The 24114-nt window shown below is 45.3% G+C and overlaps 2 protein-coding genes across 19 annotated transcripts in view; one reads left to right on the top strand and one right to left on the bottom strand.

Moving 5' to 3' along the window:
• The window catches only part of LOC126925033 (uncharacterized), a 52012-nt gene that overhangs the window by 14662 nt on the left and 13236 nt on the right, over positions 1-24114 (top strand). Inside the window, exons 3-4 of one of the 4 annotated variants that reach the window (XM_050740169.1) lie at positions 11443-11534; positions 11652-11730. In XM_050740169.1, coding sequence (XP_050596126.1) covers positions 11443-11534; positions 11652-11730 — 171 coding nt within the window. Of the gene's footprint in view, positions 1-11442; positions 11535-11651; positions 11731-15311; positions 18128-24114 lie in introns of those variants that run through there. The other 3 variants (XR_007713783.1, XR_007713782.1, XR_007713781.1) reach the window with 3 other exon arrangements.
• The window catches only part of LOC126925024 (RNA-binding protein Musashi homolog 2), a 126268-nt gene continuing 102819 nt past the window's right edge, over positions 666-24114 (bottom strand). For 14 of the 15 annotated variants that reach the window (XM_050740147.1, XM_050740149.1, XM_050740139.1 and 11 more), the window contains 2 exons: positions 9972-10212; positions 666-8693 (listed from right to left, as the gene is read on the bottom strand). In XM_050740147.1, the coding sequence (XP_050596104.1) occupies positions 7818-8693; positions 9972-10205 (1110 nt within the window). In that variant the 5' untranslated portion in view covers positions 10206-10212 and the 3' untranslated portion in view covers positions 666-7817. Of the gene's footprint in view, positions 8694-9971; positions 10213-14156; positions 15055-24114 lie in introns of those variants that run through there. The other variant, XM_050740146.1, reaches the window with a different exon arrangement.

Below are 24114 nucleotides of genomic sequence, written 5' to 3'. Positions count from 1 at the left end.
AACTGGTAGCGAGCGCTCTGATATACGGAACGCTCGACTCTCGAGGAATACGTTCAAACGTCTACCAAATTGGTCCGTTAAGTACGACGACGAACTCGCGATATTTTGGCTTTCCGCTGCTCGACACTCCCTATTTCTTCGCCCTCCTCTTGCCCTCTTGCTCGAGGGGTATCACACGTGAGGAATCACAGCGCGGCGTATAGGTATAAAACGAACTACGCTCTAAAGGTTCGTATTAAACTAATACTCGACGACGATATGTACACACCGATCCCAGCCTCGAAAAGGATCGGGAATCTTTTCATCTAAGACAGCTTCGAAGGCATGATTTTCGCGCGTCTTACCGCGGAGAATTTTTTCAGGCAGACCCGTCCGAACTCGCGTTCGTTCATCCGTGTGAAACGATCAAAATCGGAAGAGGTTCTTTCTCCGTGCTTCGGGTACCAGGTGTATTCGTACGCTCGGGCGAACTTCCAGTCCACCATCGATGCTCTCGATCTCGTTCGCGAGTTCCTCTTCCTTTTCCGGTTCTATCGATCTTGACACATCGAACTTCGTTAAATCGTACAAGCGTAACTGTCAGTGATTCGTGGATTACAGACTTCGCTCGAGCGTACGAATCGAAAGGGACAGGATTGGAAGACGGTCACTTTTTCCGAAATCGGCGACGAAACGAAACCAATTTGCTCGCGATTAACCCTTTGCGCACGGCCCATTTGTCCGACAGAATGATCGACAAAACTGACTCCTCGATATCCGTAGCTAGAGATCAACGCAGTTTTGTGTGGAGACTCGATCGAAAAGGTCCCTCTACCAAGTGCAAAGGGTTAAAAGGGTTGACACGCGGTTAAGCCGCTCCTCCGCGTTCTCGTTAGCAATGAGAAATCACGGGAGGTAAAACGGGATCGAATGGAGAAACGAATAGTGCGGGTGATCCCTCCGCCGCGAGAATCGCCGAGGAATCGTCTGGGGCGAAATGGGCCCGCTGGAGATTTGACAAAAAAAAAAAAAAAAAAAAAAAAAAAAACTGTGTACATATCGAATTTATTAAACTTTACTCTTACTTGCTGGTTAGAGTGCGCCAGGAGTGGTCTAACTAAGATGCATGCGCTACAACACATCCGCTGGCTATCTTAAACCGCTTAAGAAGCAACATGGAGCGACAGAAAAAGAAAAGTAACTTTCAAAATTCTATTCTTCTACGCGTAATGCGTAATGTGTACGCGCGACGCATACCGGAGGAGGGCACGCCGCTCTTCGGTTCAACGGAAACTGTTCGTTCTTTTTATTTCACTCTTTCCGCGAAAGCGAATCTTTCAAGTGACGATCGTTTCCATACAAACGGAAGTCCTTCGTTCGTTGGGATTTTTCGGGGAATCCGAAAAATTGGCATCCGATTGGCATTTTTCATCGTGCAAGGTATTTGTCGCGATTTTCGCATTTTTATGACGTTTCGCAAAGTGTCCAAGCGAGATCACGGCGATTCGCGAGCACCCGAGAAATAGGAGTAGCCGAGGGTAGAGGGTTGGATGCGCGGTACAAGGTGAATCGGAGTTGCGAACAAACGCGGCGAATGCAAAGGGCACGCAACGCTCGTGTTCCGACCAACCAGAGAGCGGCGTGAAACGAATGCCTACCGGGGTTAACGAGGCTAATTACGGCTTAATATTAATTAGCCAATTAGCGATGCGCCCGCGGTATTGTGCCTCCGGCACCGACGGTTGCGCCAGCCTTCGACGCCACCGACCGAACGGCGAATGAAAAAAAAAGAAAAGAAAAAAGGAAAGAAATCTATGAATCTTCTACTAAAAAAATAAAAAAAAAGAAAGGGGGAAAAATACAAAAAAGAAACTGATGAGAGAGAGAGAGAGCCATCACAGATGGCGGTAAATACTGACAGATACACTAATTCGAAGTTTAAGTGAGTTATAGAAGAGACAGAAACAATACATACGTGAGTGAGTGAGTCAAGTATTACACAACATGAAAAAACAAGGAAAATAAAAAAAAAAACATAGTTACTTCTGGCGAAAGTAAGAGAAACGATATAGTTAGCCGCGATGTACAAATAGGATCGTAAAAGGGGTTTCTATTACGAAAGAAGGAGGAACAACGAAGAGGGGAAAAAAAGGTTGTCGTACACACAATACAGGTTAGCTACAAGTTTGAAACGAACTACTTTATTGGCAACTCATCTAGGCATGGAACTAAACTAATTATCCGTCGTTCTTCGCGTTCGCCGCCCTGCGTACTCTTGCTGTGTATCGTGCCGTGTCTCGATCCTTCCGCGGTTCGGAATCGTCCATGTATCGTATCGCGCGTTTCTATCGTCTCTTTTCTATCGCGGGCATCGCTCGTTCAACGGATCCGCGTTTATGGCACAACAAAGTAGCGAAACCAAATTAAGATAACAACTATAGTAATGATTGGAAGAAGGAAAAAGAAACAAAATTAAGAATGACAATGGAAAGAAAAAGTACGAACATAAAAGGTAAAACTGAAGAGGGAAAGAAAGAAGACGAAGATTGACAATGAGATTTCTCGAGCGTTCGTTTAAATACGCTCGTCTGTTTTCTTATCGCGATTACCAATGTATTTCCAATCCTTTCGAGTTTCCCTTAAAATACGTTGGAAACTCGAGATTCATCGGCAATTACGATTATGATGGAAAGCAGAAAAATAGAAAAACAACGATCGATGACGATAACAACGATACGCAACAGCAACCATGATCGCAGTCGTACTTGCAGGGGTGACGATACCGGCGGTAAAAATAATCAACGATGATAACCGATAATAATAATGATAAAGTGTGGTGATAATAGTAGTAGTAGTAACAATGATGATGACAATATTAATACTAATAATAGAGCGATAATGACAGTAAATAGTAATAAGGATAGAACGAGGTATACGGAATATTGGATAGCCATAAACGGAGGATTGTGTAGGGTGTGGGTGGACTCGTCTGATCGAGTCGAGAGACACGTCTGATACGTGCCTCGGCGAGGGTGAATTATTTCTTTTTATCTTCGTCTCTTTTCATCCGATCCCTCTTTCTCGCTCCGTTGTCCGCCTTGGTCGTTTGGCCGAGGAAAAAAACGGTATTTATCCCAAGGCTCTTTCCCTCGCTTTTATTTTTCGAGGAACGCTGCTTCGACGTGAAAGAACAGCAGCAGCGGTAGGGGAGTTTAAGAAAAAGTTGCGGTATTATTACAGAAACGATCGATCTCCGTTAAGAGACTCGGATTCTCTGAAAAAGTTCTCCTTTTAATCCTCTACTCACTGCTGCTCCGTCGATAAACGATCAAGTATTTCGTTCATCATTTGAAAATTTAGGTATCGGAGGAATTATATCGGATAATTGAAAGTTTTAAACGATTAGAAGTGGTGGGTTTTAGAATGTGGGCAGTTTAATTTCCGTGTAAAGGGTATGCCAGCCATATACAAGATATATATACCAGGAAAAGAAAAGAAAAATAGAAACGATCGAATATTTGAAGTATCAGAGCGTGGCTGACATGGCAGACATTCGATCGATAATATCTTGCGCGAATGTACATTCAGATCGATAACATTGTAATTAAAGGAAGAAAAAGTAAAACGTACTGCGTACGCGTACAAACATTTATCGACAAAATATTAAAAAAAAAAATAAAAATAATTTCGAAAATAAACAAGAGAAAAAGGAAAAGGAAAAATCGATCGAATGATCGTTCCGATGAGACACGGTCGCGATGAAACGTCTGCAAGGAAGCAGAGCAGCGAGTTATACTATTCTTAAAACATGTATAATACAATGAAACGACGAGGGCGGTGAAGGAACAACGGGATTCGGATCTAAGATATTTCAACCAGCATGCTTCACCTACTGATCATTCTCAACTAATGGATGGTTAGCGATCATTAAAATACTAACTACGCTAAGAATTACTCTCGACATTCGCAATAAGTACGTTAACGTGTGTACGTGTGTTTTATGTATGAGCATGTGCGTGTAGCGTATAAAATACATAATCACCGGCATATGTATGAGAAGGGATTTTTTTACAGATAAGGAAGGTTTTCGGGTAAAAAGAAAAGAAGGAAAACGTTCGTAGAGGAGGAACAGGTTAATCGTCGTCGATGATGTTTTCTTGTCGATTGCAAATGACAAGAAGGTTCTGTTCCGCGTCGACGAGGAAATCGATCGGTCGGATCGAGCGCCCCCGCGTTTCTCCTCGTCGGAACGCGTCCTTCCGTTCTCGCGTCAAACGATTGACGTATTTCACGCGAGACCGTGGAAGCGCTCTCTTCCTTCCTTTCGACCGACATTGCGGAATATACGATCAATTTCCCTGAAAGGGAAAGAGGGAAAGGACAAAATAGAAAGAGGAGTAATTTTTGTTACAAGAAACAAATAAGAGGAACACGATGGAACGAAGAAGGTGCATGGTAAGAAGAAAAGGAAAAGTAGAAGCTGCAGGGGTATAGGGTACACCGATATCGGGTTGTCTTCGAGGTCAGTTTTAAGTACGCACCCATGTTCTATCTCGAAACTGCGTACCATCTCGAAGTACGCAGACCGTGGAAAATAGAATTCGGTTGCACCGTGGTCTCTAGTCAAATCATTGCCTCTTGTTTGCTTTTTTTCGCTAGATTACGCGCACGCGTGCACGCGTACCTGTTTCCGCGATTTCTCGTATTAAGGCGTGCTCCGTTATCTCACTCTCTCTCTTCCATACATTCGCTAACTCTTTTACTTCCTCACACTCTCACGCGTGCTCACACTCCCACTCTCTCTTTCAAATTTTTTTTTTGTTTCTTATTTATCTAAGTACCATCTTATAAGTCATAAATATCACTCGCGAGCTTTGTCGTCGTTAATATTACGGTACATATTAAGTATATGTTTAAAGTATATATCACTAAAGAATATTACTTGTCGTTTGAAAGAGGATTCTTTCCTCGAACTTCTCCCGCTCCGCTATAACACGTTTTCGCCGCGCCGTTCTCTTTTTTTTTTCTTTTTCTTTGTTCGCCGGAGCGGTGAGTCCCTTTCCTTTAAATATCTCTTTACGCGTACAGATTATCGTCTCCCTTTTTTTTTTCTTTTTTTTCTTTTTCTCACTCGATTCGTGTCGTCACGCTTATCGTATCTCGTTAAACTTAAATAATACACAGCTTACAGTTTCAGTAGATCGCTTATTGCTCGAAGTTTCTCACATTTGTTTCGCGGCATCGCGTTCCTCTCGCCGACGACCACCCTCTCTCTCTCTCTCTCTCTCTTTCTCTCTCTCTCTCGTCGTTTGCTAGCGGCGAATCGTGACGTCTGCATGCGCGGGACCGTTTCGTCCGACCATCTTCCGCCCAATCGTTCGCGAATTAGAACGGTATCATAAATAAATAGAAGAATCGCAGATCGCGATCGTCAATCCAAGTCTTTGCGGAGACTCGTCTGTTGTCTCGTCCGCTCGGTCGATCCTTCGCGTTTCTGCATCGACAATATCCACTCGACGTAGTATTTTTAACACTACGGCATCCGGGTGACGCCACGTGAGAATTAAGCATTGACGTATCTCTACCATTATTTAGAGGTTCGAGAAAAATCAACTATCTCAGTTTACTACATGTTCCTATAAATGTGACAAAAATGATATTTTATCAATTGTCGAGGAAAATGGTAGTTCGTGATAGCGTCGATAGAAAAAGGAAAGAAAGGCGGAAGAGGCAAAGGGAGAATGAGGTGAAAGGGAAAAGAAACAAATTTTCACGAACGAAAAAAAGTTGGTCAGAGAGCGAAGGATCGATGACAAAGAGACGCGAGACGAATACACCGATGGAAAGGTGCGAGTCGATCGAAAGCGGCGGAAGATCGAGCCGCGGAAGCAGCCGCCTCGATCGATTCCTGGTCGCGAAAACGAGAACAGCGTGACGCCTACGGATAGGTATAAATTAAGTATCGACTCGTTTTGTTTCGAACTCCTTAAAATTCTAGTCTTAATCTGCTTGAAACTTACAACTAGGATCGCTTAATTAACGCTGAGCTAATCTCAATCTTGGGTTCCTGTTATCTTGGTCGCGTTGCTCGCGACTCTAGTACACCTAGAAACGAGTATCCCTCAGAAATGTGTTTTCTTTTCTCTTTTCTCCTTCCCTTTCTCTGTATATCGCGGTTGAATCGCGGGTTGCTCGTGCTACTCGCGCGATGGAGAAATATTGTCTTCCGTTACTCGAAGAAAAATATATGTATACCTATGCGCTATCTTATTTAAACGCGTCCCGTGTAACGCCTGTTTCGCACGCCTGCTTTTTCTCTCTACGTGTACGCGTGGTTGACCGTGCGCGTTTGCGACCGTGTGACCGAACGCGCGAACAGTCGTTCACCGAACGAAAGCGCGCAGCAACTAAAACGGAGACAAAACAAGAGAAAAAAAGGGCAAAAAAAGGGAAGAGAAAAGTTAGCCGAGATCGCGACGAAAGCTGACAAACGGATGGGCGAAGAGAGAAATAGACAGACGAACAGCTAGAACGTTTCCACATATGCTTCGTTTGGCACTTTGACCGAGGCGGAGGAGTATGTCGCGCGACAAACAGGAGAACTGCCTCGTTCTCTGGAGCGGAAGAAAGGGGTGTCGCGGACCGCGATCGTGTCGCCCTTTACAACGTGGAGCGTTCCTTTTCCACGTGCTTTCGTTCGGGTTTGCCAACAACGTCCCGTGATTTTTTGCAAATCGACAAAATAGGATATAGGATAGAACCGACGAAAGAAACGTCGAAAAGAAAAGCAAAGCGAACGAATCCAGTGAGTAATCGGGCTCGCGAGGTCGTTCGTTCACGGTGTAACACATCCAAATGTCTCGTCCTCTTTCTCTCTGTTTCTCATTCTACCTCCCCTGTTTTATTGCTTCGTGGTCGAGATCCTTGAGAGTGGAACGGTCGCGAAATGACCGCCTATATCGTTTAAATAATTAAGTAATTAATTAGCATACGAGCGAGCGCGGTTGAACAACGTCGCGCGTAGCAGGGACCGTGCTAATCTAACTAGGAACCGAATGTGTGGCGAGAATATCGTGGAACGCGTGAAACAATTACGATGGACGAAATCAAAGAAATTGAAAATGAAGGAAATAGGAAAGGAAAAGAAAAATATATACGAAAATTCGCGAACGAAGGATGCAAGGTTACCGCAACAAAATATGCGATGCGATCGAATTACGCGCGACTTGTTTCTCTTTTACATATGCACACATACATACAATTGTTCTGCCTCTCGTCCTCGCTGCCTCTCACATTCTCTCGCTAATAAATTAATCGGCAAGCGATAACGACGAGTAGTAAACGCAAGAAGAATGTCTTCGGTTTTTGGACTGGGAAGTCCTCACGCCCTAGTCGGGGACACCACCTCGGACTCTGCGACCCTTTCGAGTTTATGTCCGTATCCGCTTTTTTCTCGTTTCTTTCTCTCGAATCGCTTTCTACGACTCATCCTTCTCAACGTATAAATTCTCGGTATATCTAACACGTAACGCAAATACGTGACAAAAGCAAAAAGAAATGTAGAACTGGTAACCGATTACACAAAGGACAGCAGACATTTTTATTCGTTCAACGGGAAGACGATGGCGAAAGTTTTCGCGCTGACTCAAATGCGAAGCATTTTTCAAAGTGGCAGCCAGAGAAGTATTGAATCGGCGAGAAAGAGGAAAAGAAACCGAGAATCGTCTGAAGGAACGAAGACATCTGCGTCGCGAGGAAGAGTCAGCAGAGACTCGATCGCCGCAAGATTTCAGGTCGCAGAGCCGACGTTGGGTGAAAGACGACCGAAGCAACGGCGTTTAAACGTACATGCCCATTCCATACATGGAACCCCAGTCGACGCCCTGGAAGCTGGACATGTCGACGTTGGTGAGCGAGTATCCCTGGTAGGGATTGGCGGGCGCAGCCGCAGCCGCGGCAGCCGCTGCAGGAGTGGCTGCTGCCGCGGCAGCTGCGGCGGCGGCGGCTGCCGGTGGAGCCGGAGCTGGGGCCGGCGCTGCTGCGGCCGCGGCTGCGGCGACCGCCGCCGCCGGGATTGGGTATGGCGCGTATCGATACGCGGACAACGCCGGGTAACTGCTGGCGAACAGCTTCCCGTATCCGGCGACGGCGTTTTGTACCTGGGCAGCCGCAGCCGCGGCCGCGGCAGCTTGCACTTGGGCCTGCGCCTGAGCCGCAACGATCTGCGAGGCCGCGGCAACCGGCAGTGGAGGCTGTGGCGCCAGTCGAACGCCCAACGCTCCCAAGACCACCCTCTTGCCGAGGGTCAACGCGCCTGGCTGAACCGCCTCCTTGGGCTGAGCCTTCTTGCATTCGACTTTCTTGTTTTTGATCGTATGGAAGTGGATCTCGCACACGCGGTCCACCACGTCCTCATTCTCGAACGTGACGAATCCGAAGCCACGATGCCGCTTCGTCTGTTGGTCCATCAGCATCACCGTTTCCTCCACCTTGCCGAACTGGTTGAAGTAGGCCTTCACTTCGTCGCTACTAGTGTCCTGACTTACGCCGCCGACAAAGATCTTCTTCGTGCGATTCGCCTGTTTCGCGCGGTTCTTCGGTGTCGCGTGTTTAGGGTCGATCTTCTTCCCGTCCAATGTGTGGATTGGACACTTCAGCACCTTGTCCACGCTACCGGGCTCGGCGAACGTGATGAAACCGAAGCCGCGACTACGCTGTAACCGAACAAGCCAGAACGGCCACGATGCACAACGACCGTCTCTTCCAACTTCCCCGTCTCTCTCTCTCTCTCTCTCTCCCTCTCCCTTTCTCTCTCTGTCTCTTACACACACGCACACACACACGCACACACACAAGCACACACGCGCGCTCTCTCTCAGTCTCTGCACGCACGCTTTCGCTGCTTTCTATATCGAGTGTCCCTTTCTTTAACTGTATTCGACAACCTGCCTATAGTCTATGGATATTGCTTCGTTTTTCCGTCGATCTAATCCGGCGAGACGTCGATTTCGCCTGAACTTTTATAAAACGAACGCGGTCGTTTATATAAACGCGTCGCGAATATTTTCGTATCGTTCAGTTTTTTCGTAGGATTGCTTATAACGAGAAAACTCTTTTATTACCGTCGCGTTCCGTCCAAAAAGTATCCTGTCTCGTTTATCTCGATATCGTACTCTGTATTGTAAAAGAGGTACCATAAAATCTCCTTTTATGTACAGTTAACTAATTACTACCAAACTACCGTTTACATGCAAGACTGTCCAAGCCAATGTAAGACAAACATTCTAGGATTACGTGAGACAAGGACTTCGAATAAATATGATAAGAATCAACTGAAGTTACGGTCGTTAATTGCATCGCTACCGAATACGAGTAATATATGTATAATCTATGCCCACAGTCCTCGTTCGTGATTTCTCTCGAATCCCGTGCGAACGTATCTTTTAGAAACGAGCCTCTGCCTCTTTTCCACCTTTTACAAGTTTTAAATACATGTTTTAATACAGTAAAATACCAAAATACGCTTCTACTTCCTTTACACTGTCTCAGCAATTAGTTACATCGATTAGTACAACTTTCTCTCTACGATCTACTGTGTGAAGTCTCGTGCAAAAGTGGAAGGAAGAAACTGGTGCATCGAATCTCCTCGAGGCGAATTGCGTTTTCATCTTTTTTTTCTTTCTCTTTCTCTTTTTTTTCTTTTTACCCCCTTCCCATTACCGATCCCGAATCTTTTTCCTTCTATGCGAACGGTTTGACCTATCGAGGAGGAAATGGACAAGAATTTGAACGCGTCGATGGCCCGTTCGCGAGCTTCTTCATCTTTTCTATGTTTCCTCGGTATCTTTCAAACGCGAGATGTTTTCAGGAAACATCTGATAATTTCAGTAAAATTTGATTATCACGATTTTGATTGTGGAAGCTCGACGAAAATTTCGGGCCAGCGACCGAGATGGACAAGCCGACGGAGAGCTTCCATCGAGTAAACCGACCTGTGTAACCGGATCCTTCATGATCAGGACATCGGTGACGGTACCGAACATGCCGAAGTATTCCCTGAGCTTCTCGCTGCTGGTCTGCCAAGACAAGCCACCGACGAAGAGTTTGCCAGGTGCCGGGTCGCCGCCATTCGGTGTACTCCTGCCGGAACTGCCGGAATGGCTACCGTTTATAGGCACCAGGGCATTGTGAAAATCGTGTTCGATCGCACCGTTCGCCGCCTCCATGCCGGCGCTGAAACACACATCGTATTCGTCATCGATTAAACATCGCATCTGACTTTTATTCGTTGATATTTCTATCGAGGATAGAGAGACAAAGAAGGAGAAAAATTAGAAGAGAAGAGAGGCATGAGATTAATCTTAGTCGGAGGTTTCGGGTTTTCGTTGCTTGGTAAAACAGAATTTTCGGGAATCGTGTTTTCAGGGTGTAAGAATCATCATTTCTACGTGACGTAATTGCACAGCAAGGAACTTGAAATTTCTCGTACGTACTTAGTTATTAGTGAATAAAGCACAATTATCTTTAATATTACTTTAGCTATTATATATTTATCACGATACGTTCTTTCCAACAAAGTTTATTAGTTCATCAAGCTCGAGCGTATAAAAGAAGACATTTTCGAAGCAGCGTACAGTGATACACCCGGAAGCTTCGACTCTCAACACTCTCTCCGATTAATCTCATTCTTTCATACAAACTTACATTCGGATAAATCTATGTAAATCTCGTTTAACATCGCGAACGACTAAATCAGACCACAATAGCATGAAAAGGGAAACGAGACGGCCAAAACTAGAACTCGACGTCATTACATAATTAACAGCAGGTTACATTTTAATTACTGATGTAAGGCGAGTTGCGTGGAAAAAAGAAACTTTTTCCTCGCGACGGTTTTCCAGCGGCAGTTTATTGTCCGACTCGAGAATCACCGGCTGGGCCCTCGTTTCTTCTTCGCGCACGTGTTTACGCGTCGCACGGTATTAAGCGTAGCTTGTCCCTTACATTCTACGTATACATATGTACTTGAAACGCGTCGAAATGTTCCGAATCGACCTCTCCTACTACTTTTCTGCCCGCTCGCGCTTTCCGTGAGACGAGCTAATCTCGCCCGCGAAATTTTTGTTTAAAATTAGTCGTCGTTTAAGAAAAGAAACTAAATCTCATCGTCGTTTCGTTTAAATCGTTGTGGAAAGCAGTCGAGCGATCGGTAAGATCGACGAAACCATCTAACATTACAAGTGCGTAAAATTTGTACCATAAAAGTCAAAATTAAAAGTACGTGGAGAAATAATGTAAGAACAAAATTATTCAAATTCTGGAAAATCCACCGTCGTGAATCTATCGAATTATTAGGAAAATTATTACGAACCGGTATTTCCAAAATTAACAGGTTCCAAAGATATTTGCTTTTAACAAGTTTCAGGAGAAACTCGGGTGACGCATTTTCTCTTTTCGTTTCAGGTAATCCCGTTACTACTACTACAAACATTCGTGATCATTGGCGTGCCTATCCTGTGCTGTCACAGACTATTTGTCACCACGATCGATGTTCAGTAAGTTTAGCCCTAATCAGATCGGATATATGTACATCCTACGCTGAAGGGTTCTCGTTAGCAATCCAACGATTACAATCAACCCTGGATCTAATAATCGAAATTCTTTACACGCAGGATTCCGCCGGGAAATCGTCGTTTCGAGATAACGTCTCCTCCAGGATTTTTCGACCTACGAAATCCTCGGATTCTCAAGGTAAGAGCCGCGATCTTGGATCGATGCACGATTTACATTAGAAAATTGTATCTAAGAAAACGTTCTCCAACGTTATCCAACGAATTCCTCCGAAGGAAAAACATTTTAGCTATCATGTTTCTTTCTTCTTCCACTGGAAAGATTCGATTGAGTCGATAGAAATGCGCTACGAGCAACGCTATTTTATTTTCGCCCTTCCTCTCGTTATTATTCTCAATCGCCAATGATTCGTTGCCTGTCTCCCTACGAGCGCTACAATGGCACCAACAATCGCAAGAATGGTAGTACTCATCCATCGTTGTCACGTAACAAACTATCAATCATCAACTATTACCATCGCCTCTTGTCCTCTTTCATTTTCACCACATCTCAAAATTAAAGAAATCCCGAGGATTATCGTACAAATTCCTGCATTCAGTCGCCTCTTATCACTCCTTTGGGCGTCTCCTTCTCCCCTTTTACTAGTTCTCACCAAACCTTAAGAAACCTGGAGAAACCGCCGAATTACCATACAAGTTCCTCTATTCCATCGGTCCATTCAAGTTTCCGGAAACATAACCCTAAAGTACCGACTAACCGTACAAGATGGCACGGGTAACGCGTCTGAATGGCAACAGAGCGCCGCGCGAGCATTAAACCCCTGGAGTCCGAAGAAATTCGATCGATCGTCTAACCGACGATCCCGACTGAGCGAGACCCGAGCCAGTAGAAAGAGCCAGAGACGTAGTTTCCAGCGGTTATAACAAAGTCGTGGAGATGTACATTGCCTTTCCCGGCATGATTCGTCGAGACCCGCTGCTCAACATTCGTCGTAGAGAAAGAGAGAGCGCAGGCGGATTGCGAGGGGAGTTGGGGGGGGGCGTAAAAGAGCCGCACGTTACTCCGATTCGGTTCTATCACCGCGAGGAACGTGGACAGAGCGTAGCGAGGGGTTGAAAGAGTAGAGGGAGCGGCGTGGCTGCGGCGCAGCGCGGTCTAGTGTGGAAGCTCCCGGGGGTGGAAAGGTTCCGAGGATCGCGCTAGGGAAGAAAGAGAAGAAGGGATGTTGATGTGCGCGTGTACGTGCACCCACAGCCTAACAGGGGCAAAGGGAGAGAAGGGTCGGCGAGAAAAGGACATAAGCTTCGTAACGGTTGCGGGGTGCGAGAGAGATAGAAGGCAAGGGACGAAAGGAAGAGGGGCAGGAAGAATGGCGACTAGCGGTGGCTTCGATTCCGCGCGCTTCCAAATAATTTATCAATTATCCCGAATCCATCTGGATTCGCGGTTGCCGTATCTCTGGCAGGCCGGAGGGCAGCAGAAATAAATGTAACCTGTCGTAGTTCTCCAGAGGGGAATCGTCAGGGCAATTCGAAGGATAAAATTTTCATATATCATTAGATATTTTCGGCTTTAAGATTTGTCGATTCGGGAATGAGTCACGAATCCGGGAGATTGTCTTGGCAAGCAAGAAGAAAATGAGTCGAGTTGACCGTTGGTTAAACTGGAAGGAAGCTGCGAGGAGTATTCGAACGAAAGGTTTGTCGGTCGATGGTGGTCGTGAGCGGATCGTTCCCGTCGCTGTGGACAAACAGGGTAGAAAGAGAAAGAGCGAAACGAGAGAAAGAGGGAAGGGAAAGAGCAAAGTGAAACGGGGCGAGCCATTCGGGGCGAGGGAGTCGGCCAGTGGGGGACGCTAGGATGGATAGAGAGCGGGGGTGGAGGGTGAGAGAACGCGCAGCTGGTGGATCAATACGCCCCTTCGTACTTCTCTCTCCCTTTCGCAATATTCCACCCCTGCGGTACGTCTATCGAGAGATGCGACGCTGCTTTTTCTCGTTCGCCGCCTAATTTTCGCGTAAACTCGTCTCTCTCACGTGCCATTCCGCATTAGCCGGCTTTTTCTTCCGCGCCTTCTTCCGGTCATTTCATTCTCATCGCGTCCGAATCCGCGTCCTTCACCCAACTAGACGATTCCTTTCTTCTACTCTACTGAAATTTCTCAAGATCTGTTCTTTCATCGATTCGCTTTTTTTTCGATACGTTAGATTCCTTCGAGCTTCTTTCGAGCATAGTCTTCACAATTGGCGGAAGAGGGCGGGAAGGAAGGTGAATCACGAAATCAGACTACCAGCCATCCAACCGATCGAACTCGTTGGCCTAAGAAAGACGCCTAAATTTAGATCCAACAGGCAGACAGGAACGTAACTGGTTGAAACCCTGCGTTACGTGAGATTCGAACGATATATCGTTCTATTATAACACCGTGTAATTATTTCGGCCCATTCTTTGCATACAATGTGATTTACATTACGTATCCCGGTGAAGCTCGAGTCTCCACGTGCAACTATCTCCGCTGTCATTCAACTTTATTGTTCGCGACCGAGGGAACCTTCGAAGACGCTCCTCCCTTCGATTCCGATACAAGAAACTGTCGCAAACTTTACCAAGTTTCGTCGTTCCATTTCTCCATATATTTGCGATTCTTTCGGCTACGTGTCCGATTCCACGCAAGTATTCAAAGATTGGAAAATCGATCGTTACTAGTGACCTCTTCTTCATCTATCTTAACGCGTTTACAATAGACACGAGGGAATTCCTCAACGATTAAACATTTCTAGTCGACGTAGTGGCACAACTGGTGGTTGAGGCGCGGTGTTGGCGCGTTCCAGTCATGACCCCGATCGTTTTGCGACAGGCCGAAACGCGAGGTGTAACAGGAAGCGAGGATAACGGGCCAGGGGAGACGGAGAGAATCAAGCTGCTGGATACGCGAGAACGGTTTCAGTATTTCCAGTATCGGTAAGCAGCAGGCTATGGCTGCGCGTAGTCGTCGTCCCCCTGATGGCCCTCGGCAACATCGAGGGTTACTTTCCTCCCATTCTCTACCGCCCTTGTTCGGGCTGGCCGCGCACTTCTCTCTCTTTCTCCCTCTTGTTCTCTCCGAGTCTCCCTCGAGCCTGTACTCGGTCGCACGCGGAATATGCGCGGTTAGACAGACGCGCACCAGCCACCCTTTCACCCTTCCACCCTCGGTGGCCCGCCAAGGGGCTCGAACCGGCAAGGAGAGGGTGCTTTACCGCTGTTGGTGGGGCTACGAAGCTGGAGGAGAAGCTCCCTCGGGTGGGGGAGGGACAGGGTGCGGAGGCGCCGTCGCCAGCGAGCGACGCAGTGCCGTCGGGACGCTCGACCGAGCGATACCGCCTTCGCAAGAGTCGAATCGACGCCGCCATCGGCGAAACGACACCAAAGCATAACACCACCAATCGCCACCCTCGCTTCGGCATCTTCCGTTCCTGCCTCTATCATCGTCGTCATATATCGCGAGAACGATCGACGATCTTCGCGCGGATCATTCCTTCGCTATCGATCTGGCGTACGAAATATATCGAAGACGCTCGAACACTCGCGGGTTGCATCGCGAACAGCGAACCGCGCCAAATCCCGATCGAATCGTGGACCTCGAGGATGTCGAAGGGATCTCGCCGGCCGAAAGGACTCGAACCGCTCAACCACTCGCCGGGGATATTGTCTTGTCACAGCAGTACGCCTTTAAAGAGTTACTGGTGTGATGGGACATTGTCCTCGTCTCGTGGCCATCGTCAAACGCAGTCTCATTCGTTCCAGTGTTCTCTGGATTCCAAAGTGGATGGAACTCTGACAAAAGTGTTGGCGGTCTCTTTGTGTTTCGTGATAGATTTGCAAAGGTGGAGAAGCGGAACAAATAAGAACAATAGAGTTCATGGGATATTTACAGGTATCAGAGGACAGGGAACACGAAGCAAGAAGAAGAGGCGGAAGAAGCTCCGTAAATTTCGTGAACTTTCGTCTTTCGAATCTCGAGCGTCATCTTCGTGAAAGATTAGAGTAACTCCGCGTCCCTCGACAGGTGACCGTAACGAAGGCTCTGCCAAGGTGTCTCTTAATTCTTGCCAGCGTGGATATCACGGCGTTTCCGGTCGATAAGGCAGCTTCCGGAAGGTGCGGCTACGATGGTTGATCGAACGACTTTCTTCTCGGTTCATGGGAAGAAGCGAAAACGAACGAAAAAGGAATCCTTCGTTTAAGTTCGATAAAAAAAAAAAAAAAAAAAAAAAAAAAGAAAGAAAAAAAAGGCAGACGAAGCTTCTATTCGATATAATCGTTCGTTCCCCTTCCACAAACTAGAAAGTCGTCAGAACTGTCCATTTCCCAAAACGTTAAAATCACTGGCATCGGTGGACCGTGGAATGGATTCTGAATGGAATCGTATCGTGATGTCTGAATTGGCAAGATGGCGATGTTGGAACGTTTCAGGTGTGTTTTCCTCGCGAACCAGCGATCATCCGTGGCGCCGACTTATTTTCTTCGATGGATTCCATTTTCCTATCCCCGTAAGGGTGGTTCTCGGAATCTAAGGGATTTCGTGAAAAGTATATTTCTTCGAACAATCGAATCGAACCGATGGATTCGTTTCGACCACGCCACACGTCGACAAATAAAGGCAATGCTTTCCATTCTCGCAGATACGTAACAAAGTGGTTACACGCATCCGTTCTCGTAACAGAATAGTCGACGCATTATCGCGATCGAACAGTTGACGAGCTCGTCCACTTGGCCTAGTTCCGGGGTGGAGTAGTCCACACATAGTATCTTCCGTGGTTTCAACCCCGAAATATCTGCGGTCGTTTATTGAATAATGAATCAGGCTTGTTTCCATCCTCGACGCAGTGTACCGAATTAAAGCGGCGCCACGACGGGGCAGTGAAGAACTCGAACGGGGTCGATGAAAAGGTTAACGTCGGGTTTAGGTCGATCGTACGCCTTCTCTTTCCCTCCACTCGCCCCTCCCTCTCTTCCTCTAATCGACTCCCCTCTAGGTTGCTTGGTTTCCCCAGTTTCGATCAGAGTTTCTACTAGCGGCGACGTCCAATCGGTGTCCGAATGACGTACACGGATATGCTCGTAACTCACGTTCGACCCTAGTCTTTTGCCTAAACTCAGGTAATTCCTATTGCTTTTCTCGTCATCACGCGCAATACGATTTCGTCAGCGATTCACCCACTTTCATCACCAAGGATTCATCAGACGTTGTAAACAACCAGCTATGGCACAATCTGGTGAACTCATCGAATCGACAGATCTTCGAAGCTATTCACGAGACTCGTTGTTTTTCGTTGACGAGTCTCAGGCCGCGATCACGAAACGTAAACGTTCGCTGGAAATTTCTGGTCCGGCTGGATCGAATCGAATCGATTTCGTCGTTTCAGAGTTTCGCTGGTAGTCACTGTATGTGCACACACGGTACATCGACAATGTCGTTTAAGTACAAAAATACGATAGGGGGAGTAGTTGTTAAAGGGAGAAAAGGGCGGGAATCTTCCACCTAGACAGGAATACGCGTCTCTGTAATTATCGATGGCACGCGACGCTCGTTACATCATTCACCGTCTCGTTTTACTCTACCGGCTGGATGTTACGGAGTTCCCTACATCGCATCCTATTAGTAACTCTGCACTTCGGCTACCCCTTGCAACCACCGCGCTGTCGTAATTTCAACGTAATCCTGTTCGATTCTGCAAAATTTAATCGATTCGAAAGAACGAATCTTCTCGGACGTTCCAAGATTCCGGCAAAGAAAGGAGAGAGACAAGAAAAGGGGCTGTGGAAGATGGAAAAGAGGCCGAGCGTAGGTTAGGGCATGCAGAAATCGCGGTAAGAATTGATTAGCCGTTGAATTAACGGGCGCGGCACGTTTGCGATTCGAGAGAGGAGGAGGCTTGCGAAGGTAGTCGTTGGGTCGGAGTTGGATTTCACCGGTGATGGAGGTGGCGGTGGTGGTAGTGGTGGTGGTGATGCGGTGGTGGTTGTGGTGTTGGTGGTGATGGTGGTGGTGACAGTATTGGTGGTCGTGCTCTGGTCTCGTAGATGCACGTGGAGATGGTAGAATCTATGGTGGTTACTAGTGCTGGTGGTGACGGTGATGGTGTGGTAGTATGCCGGATGAATGGGGTGGGCTGTCATTTAACCTTCCTGTCGGTTGGTAGAGGGCACAGCCGCTAGGCGGCGACACGTTTGATCGTGAGGAAAACGTGGTAGAGGGAGCGGGCACAGAAAAGGGGAAACGAAAGCTGCAGGTTATCCCCGTTCGTTACGGCAGCTATCGTCGTTGTCATCGTCGTCGTCGTTGTCGTCGTCGAAGAACGCGTCTGTGTTTTGCCGGTTGTTCGAACATTGTGTATGTTCTGATATCTTTTTCAAGAATCGTACGAGAAACCTACCATCGAGATATAGAAGCGTCGACATACACATACAAGTTTATGACAATCAGCGGGAGCAGCAAGAAGAACATTGGAAAAACCGAATACGCTCCGCCATGTTCATCCCCGTGAGAGACACCTTAGACAAGAGAAACCCCCATAGATGTGTAGAGCCTAGAGTACGCACCGTTACGCGCAGATGTCGTTGTTGTGTAGACATTGTTATAGACTAGATACAATCCGTCTTAGAGATCTATGTATTATATATTTGATATTTTTACGCGTATATGTATACGTATACATATATGTACATGTATATTTATATATATATATATATGTATGTATATAAATGACGGAGACAGAGTATAGCTTTAGCCGAAAAACTGTTTCGTCTTCGCTCTAGATACTCGTTGTATATTCCGCTTGATATTATGTACATGGATACACGTATCTATTTACACACGTGCGCACGCGCTCGTCCGCACATATTTCTCTCTCTCTCTCTCTCTCTCTCTCTCTCTCTCTCTCTCTTTCTCGCTCTTTATGTGTGTTTACACGTACCGGCGCGAGGCAACATTTTGATCGATTTTGTTAGAATCGAAGTATACGCGTGTTCTCTTAAGCTTTACGATAGTTCGTGACGCGTTTCGAGAAACAAAATTCCATAGGAGAAAGGCGAGCGAACAGAATCCCGTGGCAACATAAAACGCGCAATTTGCATGTATTGCGCGTTGCAAATGACCTATATGCAGTTAAGCGATGTAAACACGTTACCGTAACTCTATATGTTAAGTATCACTGCCTTTTGCGTATCATAGAACTGCACACGTAGATTGTATTATATTTTTTACAACTATCGCCGGCAAGAACGATCTTGCCACGCAGAAACTAGTCTCAAGGTTATAATCGGTTTTTGAAAAATTCACGAATGTACTAGAGTATGTACGAATAATAGTAACGGGGGTGAATGTTCAATAAATCGAAACAAAGTTGTTTCAATCACGAATCTACCTCGATGCTTCGATTTCCTGACCCAGAACAATTTCTCTGACTTATTTAACGTCTCTTTCGCGCCAATAACGGTCAAACGTTCGACGATAGTTTCCCCGGTTCGATTCTACGAAATATTATCCTCGAAAGAGCGTTTACCAAGGATCGGATATAAGGAAGAAGAAAAGTTGGTCGGAACGATCGGCCAGCGACAACAAGAGGGTGACTCATTTGCAAGTTACACGCATAAACGTCCATTAAAATAATTGCACTGTGCCGTGATCGAAAGGATTAAATGTTACGCGTCACGAAACAACCCCTACACTCGGTTCGTTTCAATTTACCGCTACCTCCCTTCTCCTTCTTTCTTTTTCCTTCTTTTAAAGGACGACCGAGAGAGCGGCTCAATTAATTTTAATTTGGACGATATTAATTTTAATTAAGGTACGCAATTAACACGAAACACGTCGTCAGCGGGTGTCGTCGGTGGCACGATGAAACCGGATGGAAATAACTTGGCTTTAAAGTCTTCGTAGCGAGAGCTTCTCAAGGGGGATACGTCGATTAGGGCCTAACCCTCGCCGCTCTTCTTTCGTACGCGTGTTGCGTATGTAAATACGTGCACACGCACATGTACATTCGCCTGAACGTGCTTGTGTACGTGATCTATCGGGTCAGGTGTAAGACTAGACGACCGTACACGATTATAGTCACACTCTATGCATTATAAATCGCAGATGCCCGGATAGATAAAGATCCATCCCTCTACACTTTGTATTTGTGATTGCACGGATAGAGATAATTGCGATTGATCGAAAAGTATTCGCCCACCCGAGTATTTTACACTCAGTTCTTAAAGTGTAGTTTTTCGTTTTACGATCTTACTTTACTTTTATTATTGGACTATCTATTGGATTATCGTTGTGGACTAGAATAACAGGTACCTTTTAGAAACGAAGCGGCAACGTATCCCCAGGATAAGATAAACTAAACGCGATATATCAAAAATAAGAGTAACACGTAACAGTACTGATAACTAACCGGCCCTCGGCTGTGATTAAGTCTATTTCAAATTTTCCTTCTCCGATAGAATTCTGTTAGATCTCCCTCCTCGCTGTTTCCTAATTTCAGATAAAACATATTGATAACTTTTACGATCAACTATAAACGCGAGAAAGTCGTAGGAGTGTTGCGACGAGCATTACTTGCCTAATTCGGTCGATCGAACGGTACTATTGTTTTCTTTTTTCTTTTTTTTCTTCCACAGTCTTCCGCCAACTGGCACTCGCGATATTCCTCCCAGAGTTTTCTCCCTCGGTTTGTGTATCCAGCACCCATGTTATTGGATCAATACGTGGAGGGTTAGGTTCCATTTAATCCGCAGGGGGTGCCCTCGACAGACGGCCTATGGAAAACATCGTACCCTCCTACGTCAAACCTCCTAAACCACAAGCACTGCCATCAACGGGGCTCCTTCTGCATCGCACAGGCGCTTCCGTATATAAGGACGCGTCCGCGCAACTTCGAAGCGGAAAAACAACGCAATACATCTGCTTCAGAAGGGATATTTTCTGTTCGTTCTGTTTGGTTTTAGCGTCGAATTAGTTACTGCTTAACCTTTTCGAGACTAACTAGCTGGAGACTGCCAGATTAGAATTTTTCTGCGAGCGCCGAAATCTATCGGGTTTTGCATACGAACTATGTGGAAAAAGAGCTGAAGAAAAGAATAGCGAGATGGCATGGAAGTAACTGATCAGAGCAGCCTACAACGCTCATGAACATAAGCAAGAAAATGGAATCTGATTTCGCTCCACTCGTTTAATACAATAACAGCTACTTTAGTTTGGATATTTTATATTTAGGCATATTTGAATATTTCATTGATGGATAAGAATCCACATTGTACGCTTGAAATGGACGCAATTAGTAGATGTGAGTCCGCTTCGACCAATAATACTCTACAATGAAAATTGCGTGTGAGATTGAGGCGAGTTCAATCCATTAGGATAAGAAATGAATTTGCATTCGTCCTACTCCGCTTCTTTTCAACTCTGCGCGATAGTATTCCATTAAAAATGAGAGCGCACGCTTATCGTACTTTTAAAATTACAGTTTGCGTTAATTTTTAGCTTATCATACTCTGCGCTATCGTTAAAAAAAAGGAGAATTCGTCCGCAAAGAATTAAGAATCGAGAATCCTGGCATTTTGGAAACAAGTGAAATAGCGAAGCGCGAGAAAATCGTTCTCTTCCTGGAGATATTAGAAGAACGATCGTGGCAACCTCGCCTTGAGGTCACGGGGATGGATAAAGCGAAACGAGCAATCAGAGAACATCTACTCTTTCCTTCAACCCAGATCCCAACGATCGTTTGATCGTCTCACCGTTAAACACCCCCATCAAACGCGATTTCTGTCCTCACGATTTCAACAATTTTCTCTTCCACCTAATCCTGCCCTTTTCTTTTTAGTCTTCCTAATGGTCTCCTAGTCGTTTGTCCCTGTTGATCAGTTCAATCGCAGGTTCCTTTTCGAATCTTGTCAAACGTCTACGTATATCGGTAACGATATCGCGGACGAGTTGAAACGGGAGGAAAGTCGTTTGCGTGTTTGAAAGGCGAGTCGAAGCTGCTTCGCGGCATCGCTGGCTGGTTCCTCGATCTAGGCCAGCCTTGTTACCCGAACAGCCCATCAACTCCATCGGTTTCGCGTACTAACGAGCAGCTCTACACCGAGCGCGAGTTTCCGTTCGTCGTGCTGGAAATTCCGCGTGCTTCCAACGTGCTCCAACTATCGCGAGGAAGGAAAGAAAAGCTGGAAATCATGCTTCCTCCGATCATTCTTTCTTTCACATGTCTCCCGTCATTCGTCGATGCAATTAATCCTCCATCTTCATACGTTATAACGAGGTCTGTTTCTTTCCATAATTTTAATGTCTTTTTTTTCTTTGGTAGAGATTTTCTTGAAACGTTAAAATTCAAGATAGATCTATATCCGTTTCAAGAACGTATCGTTCCTTCCTTTTTCTCATCTTTTACGTAACCTGCGTGTTACCCGGTGGATTTATGTAAGGTTGTGTGTAAAATTGGATTGTTACTTGATGGTTATTAATCCGCACCCAGCCAGTCCAATTATGAAAAAGCTTTCGTCACGATCGGAGTAGAGCATTCCGGTAGCAATAAAGTATCGCAGGAAAAGGACGCAGAACGTGTGACTCGTTGTTAAAGAACGCGTAGTCTAGAGGGTCGCCGTTTCGTGCAATCGGGCTATCGCATTTTCTCGTTTGTTTGAGGCGGGCGTGGTCCTGTTTGTATTTAATTAATCACCTTACCACGATATCATATCGCGAAAACTGCTATACCAATTCTTTTTCCTCCATAATCGATCGAAATAAGCTCACCGGGACGTAAAAATTCGTGATCGCGGAAACTGATCATACTGGAATTCGTAAATATCAATTAGCCTATGTTACGTAGAATGAAATTACAGAAACGACGCTGGAGAAAAATGATAACGAAGTGTTTCAAACGGGAATGCGATATTAAAAACTTATTTACCTCTGGAAGGGAGAACATTCGCTTCGGATGATGTCCTTGCAATTATAGATTCAAATAGATATATATCATCAGAGTACGTACAAAAAGAATTGTCAAATATTGAACATGTGGGAAGATAAAAAAAAAAAGGAAAGAAGAATGTAGAACAAGAGATAATCTATTTACGTATACAAAAATATTCACGTAAAAAAGAGGATCAAGAATTAGAATGAATAACAGTGATCGATTCTGACGTACATACCTTGCAGGCCGCTATATCGTAGCGAAAGGTAGAATAGAAAAATGGTAGAAACGTTATTGGTAGTCGGTAAAGGCGATTTCTACAATGCTCAAAACATATTGCATTACCGACGTCTCTCCTATTTCGATTTACCGAGTAAGCAAGCGTTTGAAACGTAGTTCTCGTTTCTACCACAGCTCGTTCAAAACGGAACTACGTACTCATCCTCTACGCGACGTAAGAAATAACGATGCTTCGATTTGCGTATTTAAATATTGCCATCGAATATATTTCTCTATGATGATCTATTCCAAGATCGCGAACACGGCCACTAATTTATTAATCCTGTCTTTTTTTATCTTCTTCTTCAAGCATATCATTTCGAATTTTTTGCTAAAGTTACCATTATAAATCAATTACAAACTTTTAACGATGATCTCTTTTACAAAGAGGATTATAAAACCAAATTCTCAGAGTATAAAAAGAACACGATTCATGCAATGGTCAGTTTTCGATACAGCAAAAATATTAAAAGCAATTTCTATCAATTTTCAGATAAGTAATTACTAATCCAGATAATTGATTCTCTCATCGTCCATAAACGGAATGTATCGTGGAACTGTCTGATTAGACGCTGCCCTCGACAAGAGAATTGCATTTGCGCCATTATGCGTTACACGAGTCGTAACATACATACGTACCGTTTATAACAGACTCCTCTTCCATACGTTCGAGAAACTTCGTTAATCACGGAACTCACTTATCGTACAAAGAATCGTCTATGTCGCATCGAGGCTACTTCGCATGCAGGATTTCGTTCGGCATCTTTCGTAAGATCGAAAAGGACTCATTTCCGACACGATGCGGCGTGACGTGTACAGAAATTCTGCTCAATCATTCATCTTCAACCAGCACTTCTCTCGACCATGGAACACGACGCGCTATCGCGACGATCTCCCTACCCAATATTCACTCACGATCGTCCAATCCCTGTGTTTTTCCGACTTTTCAAATTCACCTGAAATCTTTCGTTCCCTCCGAGAGGAAACTCTCAGCGCAGCCTCGGCCAGCAATCGTCACCGTAACTTTTAAATTAGCTTCGAAAAGATATAAAATTAACGATCGTCTTAAAAATATACGTATATCTTTAAGAAAGAAAGCAAAGAAGAAACAAACGGACAACAATTAGTATTCTTAACTCGAGTGTGTAAAGTTGGCGTGTGCAATTTAGTTCCGTAACGAGTTTCATCGAAACAGATTTATCTGAATCTTTTCTGTCCGTAACCATACACCCCTGGCCATAATTGAGAAAAATTAGAGTGGCGCCAATCATCTCTAACATTGACTAACATCTAATAGATTTACCGATAAATAACCGGTTCTAGCAGTTTACCAAAACTG

Source organism: Bombus affinis, chromosome 15 (assembly GCF_024516045.1).
Source record: "Bombus affinis isolate iyBomAffi1 chromosome 15, iyBomAffi1.2, whole genome shotgun sequence".
Lineage (NCBI taxonomy): Eukaryota > Metazoa > Arthropoda > Insecta > Hymenoptera > Apidae > Bombus > Bombus affinis.
Note: the sequence above shows the minus strand (reverse complement) of the source record. Positions and strands in the feature narration are given on the sequence as shown.